At 46.2% G+C, this 6,000-nt stretch overlaps 1 protein-coding gene across 3 annotated transcripts in view; it reads right to left on the bottom strand.

Annotated features, from left to right (window-relative positions):
- Positions 1-6,000, bottom strand: part of LOC118358522 (A disintegrin and metalloproteinase with thrombospondin motifs 12-like) — a 59,334-nt gene that overhangs the window by 18,570 nt on the left and 34,764 nt on the right. For all 3 annotated transcript variants that reach the window (XM_052479108.1, XM_052479106.1, XM_052479107.1), the window contains exon 16: positions 838-1,082. In XM_052479108.1, coding sequence (XP_052335068.1) covers positions 838-1,082 — 245 coding nt within the window. The remainder of the gene's footprint in view (positions 1-837; positions 1,083-6,000) is intronic.

Genomic DNA, 6,000 nt, shown 5'->3' on the forward strand with positions numbered 1-6,000 from the left:
GTTTAAATGGTGTGTGTAGTTAGATTATGACTGGTTATTTGGTGGGTATAGTTTAAATGGTGTGTGTAATTAGATTATGACTGGTTGTTTGGTGTGTATAGTTTAAATGGTGTGTGTAGTTTAAATGGTGTGTGTAATTAGATTTTGACTGGTTGTTTGGTGGGTATAGTTTAAATGGTGTGTGTAGTTTAAATGGTGTGTGTAATTAGATTATGACTGGTTATTTGGTGGGTATAGTTTATATGGTGTGTGTAGTTAGATTATGACTGGTTGTTTGGTGGGTATAGTTTAAATGGTGTGTGTAGTTAGATTATGACTGGTTGTTTGGTGGGTATAGTTTAAATGGTGTGTGTAATTAGATTATGACTGGTTGTTTGGTGGGTATAGTTTAAATGGTGTGTGTAGTTTAAATGGTGTGTGTAATTCGATTATGACTGGTTATTTGGTGGGTATAGTTTATATGGTGTGTGTAGTTAGATTATGACTGGTTGTTTGGTGGGTATAGTTTATATGGTGTGTGTAGTTTAAATGGTGTGTTTGGATTATGACTGGTTATTTGGTGTGTGTAGTTTAAATGGTGTGTGTAGTTAGATTATGACTGGTTATTTGGTGGGTATAGTTTAAATGGTGTGTGTCGTTAGATTATGACTGGTTGTTTGGTGGGTATAGTTTATATGGTGTGTGTAGTTAGATTATGACTGGTTGTTTGGTGGGTATAGTTTATATGGTGTGTGTAGTTGGATTATGACTGGTTGTTTGGTGGGTATAGTTTAAATGGTGTGTGTACCTGGATCATGACTGGTTGTTTGGTGGGTATAGTTTAAATGGTGTGTGTACCTGGATCATAACTGGTTGTTTGGTGGGTCCAGAGGAGGTAAGATTCTCCAGGTTCCCACTGCGTTCATAGTAGAAGGTGGCTCCGCCTGCCTTGTACTCCCCGTTCCATTGGATGATGTACTGGCCATTCAGGAAGTACTCCTCTGACATCTGACCCCGCAGAGCCAGGAAGTTCCCCGCCTCCTCCACTTCCTGGACAACAATGTCACGAGCCCCCTCTGGGATCACTCCCACGTCCACATAGCCTGGGACAGGAGGATGGAGGAAAAGGGGAATTGGCTGTGTTAGTGCTGGGCTGGAACAAAAGCCTGCAAACCCATGGGTCCCTGGGACCGAAAAACAGAAAGTATTCTTATTCCATGACTTATTCCACATTTTGTTGTGTACAGCCTGAATTCAAAATGTATTAAATTGATTATTTTTCACACCCATCTACACACAATACCCCATAATGACAAAGTGAAATCATGTCTTAGAAAGGTTTGCACATTTATTGAAAATGAAATACAGAAGTATCTCATTTCCATACTGTAACTATTTACAATAGATGTTAAAATCACAATTGGTAGCAATTACAGCTGGAAGTATTTCTGGGTAAAAGTCTCTAAAAGCTTTGCACAACTGGATTGCACACTATTTGAAAATATATACATTTTTTACATTCTTCAAGATCTGTCAAGTTGGTTGTTGATCATTTTCAGATAGCCATTTGTAAGTCTTGCCATAGACTATCAAGCTGATTTAAGTTAAAACTGTAACTAGGCCACTCAGAAACATTCAATATCGTCATGGTAAGCAACTTCTATTTTAGGTTATTGTCCTGCTGAAAGTGGAATTTGTCTCCCAGTGTCTTTTGGAAAGCAGACCGAACCCGGTTTTACTCTAGGATTTTTCCTGTGCTTAGCTCTATTCCGACCCTGTCAAGCCGCACCAATGTGTCGGAGGAAACACTGTACAGCTGGCGTCAGAGGTCAGCTTGCAGGCACCCAGACCGCCACAAGGAGTCGCTAGACCGCAATGGGACAAGGAAATCCAGGCCGGCCAAACCCTCCCCTAACCCGGACAATGCTGGGCCAATTGTGCGCCGCCCCATGGGTCTCCCGGTCACAGCCATCTGTGACACAGCCTGGGATCAAACCCAGGTCTGTAGTGGCGCCTCAAGCACTGTGATGCAGGGCCTTAGACCGCTGCCCCACTCGGGAGGCCCAACTTTACCATGCTTAAAGGGATGTTCAATGTCTGCTTTTTTTCTCTCACCCATCTACCAATAGTTGCCATTATTTGCGAGGCATTTGAAAACCTCCCTGGTCTTTGTGGTTGAATCGGTGTTTGAAATGACGGACCTTACAGATAATTGTATGTGTGGGATACAGAGATGAGGTAGTCATTCAAAAATCATGTTAAACACTATTACTGCACACAGAGTGAGTCCATGCAACTTGTAATGTAACTTGTGAAGCAAATTTTCACTCCTGAACTTGTTTAGGCTTCACATAACAAATGGTATGAAATCTTATTGACTGAAGACATTTTAGATTGTCATTGTTAATTAAACAATTTGCAAAACCTTGAAAAACATAATTCCACTTAGAAATTATTGGATATTAGGTGTAGGCCGATAACAAAAAAATCGACATTTAATCAATATAAAATTCAGGCTGAAACACAATGAAATGTGGAAAAAGTCAAGGGGTTTAATACATTCTGAAGGCATGTAATCATAAACATACTCCTGAAGTTGTAGCAAAGCGAGAAGCAATGAAATGCAAGCAAAGGCATGATGAAGACACTGTTAAACAATCAAAACATAATTCATGGTTGCAGGCCGCAACGTGGGAGAGGCCAGAGCACACAGAGAGGCCACCATGGCAGCCAGACTCTCTGTGATGTTTAATAGAGGGTGTGTGTCTGTTAGGTGACGGGGGTGGGCTAATCCTGTCTCTGTGTGTTTTTTAATAGTGTGTGGATGGGTGGGGGAGGTGTTGTTGTGTGTCTGTTTGTGAGGGTAAGAGAAGGGGCAGCATCGCTTTGGATCTCAGCTCTGCCCTTTGAAGATTCATATAGCTGAGCCGGCCGGTGTCTGGAAATGGGCGGACACACACACACACACACACTCACGCACGCGCGCACACACACACACGCACGCACGCACGCACGCACGCACGCACGCACGCACGCACACACACACACACACACACACACACACACACACACACACACACACACACACACACACACACACACACATACACACACACACAGTGGGTGTCTGGGTGGTAAGGTTGAGATCTGGGTCTGCATTCCAAACAGAAAGCTCACTCCCTTCTCCCAGTCCTGATGACTTGTCCTATCAGATATAAAGGCACCCTGCAGCCGAGTGAAATCAGTCAAACATGGTACTGTAATGGATCTTCCTACTACCTGCCACCAGTTCCAAATGGATCCCCATTCTCTCGCCCATGCTATGGAACTTCTGATAGGATTGGATAGCTAGCAGTGGTAATTTACCCCCTGATTGGCTAGGTGGTATTGTGTGCCATACTGCTTATATCTGATGCCTGATGCCTCGTTTCATCGACACTATAACTGTCTGGGGGAAGAGTCTATAACTGTCTGGGGGAAGAGTCTATAACTGTCTGGGGGTAGAGTCTAGAACTGTCTGGGGTAGAGTCTATAACTGTCTGGGGGAAGAGTCTATAACTGTCTGGGGGAAGAGTCTATAACTGTCTGGGGGTAGAGTCTAGAACTGTCTGGGGTAGAGTCTATAACTGTCTGGGGGAAGAGTCTATAACTGTCTGGGGGAAGAGTCTATAACTGTCTGGGGGAAGAGTCTATAACTGTCTGGGGGAAGAGTCTATAACTGTCTGGGGGAAGAGTCTATAACTGTCTGGGGGAAGAGTCTATAACTGTCTGGGGGAAGAGTCTATAACTGTCTGGGGGTAGAGTCTAGAACTGTCTGGGGTAGAGTCTATAACTGTCTGGGGGTAGAGTCTAGAACTGTCTGGGGGAAGAGTCTAGAACTGTCTGGGGGAAGAGTCTATAACTGTCTGGGGGAAGAGTCTATAACTGTCTGGGGGTAGAGTCTAGAACTGTCTGGGGGAAGAGTCTATAACTGTCTGGGGGAAGAGTCTATAACTGTCTGGGGGAAGAGTCTATAACTGTCTGGGGGTAGAGTCTAGAACTGTCTGGGGTAGAGTCTATAACTGTCTGGGGGAAGAGTCTATAACTGTCTGGGGGTAGAGTCTAGAACTGTCTGGGGGTAGAGTCTAGAACTGTCTGGGGGAAGAGTCTATAACTGTCTGGGGGTAGAGTCTAGAACTGTCTGGGGGAAGAGTCTATAACTGTCTGGGGTAGAGTCTATAACTGTCTGGGGGAAGAGTCTATAACTGTCTGGGGGTAGAGTCTAGAACTGTCTGGGGGCAGAGTCTAGAACTGTCTGGGGTAGAGTCTAGAACTATCTGGGGGTAGAGTATAGAACTGTCTAGGGTAGAGTCTAGAACTGTCTGGGGTAGAGTCTAGAACTGTCTGGGGCAGAGTCTAGAACTGTCTGGGGTAGAGTCTAGAACTATCTGGGGGTAGAGTCTAGAACTGTCTGGGGTAGAGTCTAGAACTCTCTGGGGTAGAGTATAGAACTGTCTAGGGTAGAGTCTAGAACTGTCTGGGGTAGAGTCTAGAACTGTCTGGGGCAGAGTCTAGAACTGTCTGGGGCAGAGTCTAGAACTGTCTGGGGTAGAGTCTAGAACTGTCTGGGGCAGAGTCTAGAACTGTCTGGGGCAGAGTCTATAACTGTCTGGGGTAGAGTCTAGAACTGTCTGGGGGTAGAGTCTAGAACTGTCTGGGGTAGAGTCTAGAACTGTCTGGGGTAGAGTCTTGAACTGTTTAGCGGTAGAGTCTAGGGGCGAGAACTGTCTGGGGTAGGGTCTAGAGGATATACCTGTCTGGAGGTAGGGACTAGGGGCTATAACTCTCTGGGTTAGAGTCTATGGAATAGAATAGTCTGGGGGTAGGGTCTAGGGGCTAGACTTGTCTGGAGGTAGGGTCTAGGGGCTATAACTGTCTAGGGTAGAGTCTAGGGGCTAGAATGGTATGGGGGTAGGGTCTAGGGGATGTAACTGTCTGGGGGTAGGATCTAGGGGCTAGAACTGTCTGGGGTAGGTTCTAGGGTCTATAATGGTATGGGGTAGGGTCTTGGGACTAGAATTGTCTGGGGTAAAGTCTAGGGGCTATAACTGTCTGGGGTAGGTTCTAGGGTCTATAATGGTATGGGGTAGGGTCTTGGGACTAGAATTGTCTGGGGTAAAGTCTAGGGGCTATAACTGTTTGGGGGTAGGGTCTAGGGGCTATAACAGTCTGGGGTAGGGTCTAGGGGCTGTAACTGTCTGGGGGTAGAGTCTAGGGGCTATAAATGTTTGGGGGTAGGGTTTAGGGGCTATAACTATGTTGGGGTAGGGTCTAGGGTCTAGAATGGTCTGGGGTAGGGTCTAGGGGCTATAATGGTATGGGGTAGGGTCTTGGGACTAGAATTCTCTGGGGTAAAGTCTAGGGGCTATAACTGTTTGGGGGTAGGGTCTAGGGGCTATAACAGTCTGGGGGTAGGATCTAGGGGCTAGAACTGTCTGGGGTAGGTTCTAGGGTCTATAATGGTATGGGGTAGGGTCTTGGGACTAGAATTGTCTGGGGTAAAGTCTAGGGGCTATAACTGTTTGGGGGTAGGGTCTAGGGGCTATAACAGTCTGGGGTAGGGTCTAGGGGCTGTAACTGTCTGGGGGTAGAGTCTAGGGGCTATAAATGTTTGGGAGTAGGGTTTAGGGGCTATAACTATGTTGGGGTAGGGTCTAGGGGCTATAACAGTCTGGGGTAGGGTCTAGGGTCTAGAATGGTCTGGGGTAGGGTGTAGGGGTTATAACTGTCTGGGTGTAGGGTTAGGGGCTATAACTGTTTGGTAGTATGGTCAGGGGCTATAACTGTTTGGGGGTAGGGTCTAGGGTCTAGAATGGTCTGGGGGTAGGGTCTCAGGGCCATTTAAATGTCTGGTGTTAGGGTCTAGGATCTAGAATGGTTTGGGGGTAGGGCCAGGGGCTATAACTGTCTGGGGGTTGGGTCTAGGGTCTAAAATGGTCTGGGCCTAGGGTCTAGGGGCTAGAACTGTCTGGGGGTAGGATC

This window comes from Oncorhynchus keta, chromosome 25 (genome assembly GCF_023373465.1).
Source record: "Oncorhynchus keta strain PuntledgeMale-10-30-2019 chromosome 25, Oket_V2, whole genome shotgun sequence".
Lineage (NCBI taxonomy): Eukaryota > Metazoa > Chordata > Actinopteri > Salmoniformes > Salmonidae > Oncorhynchus > Oncorhynchus keta.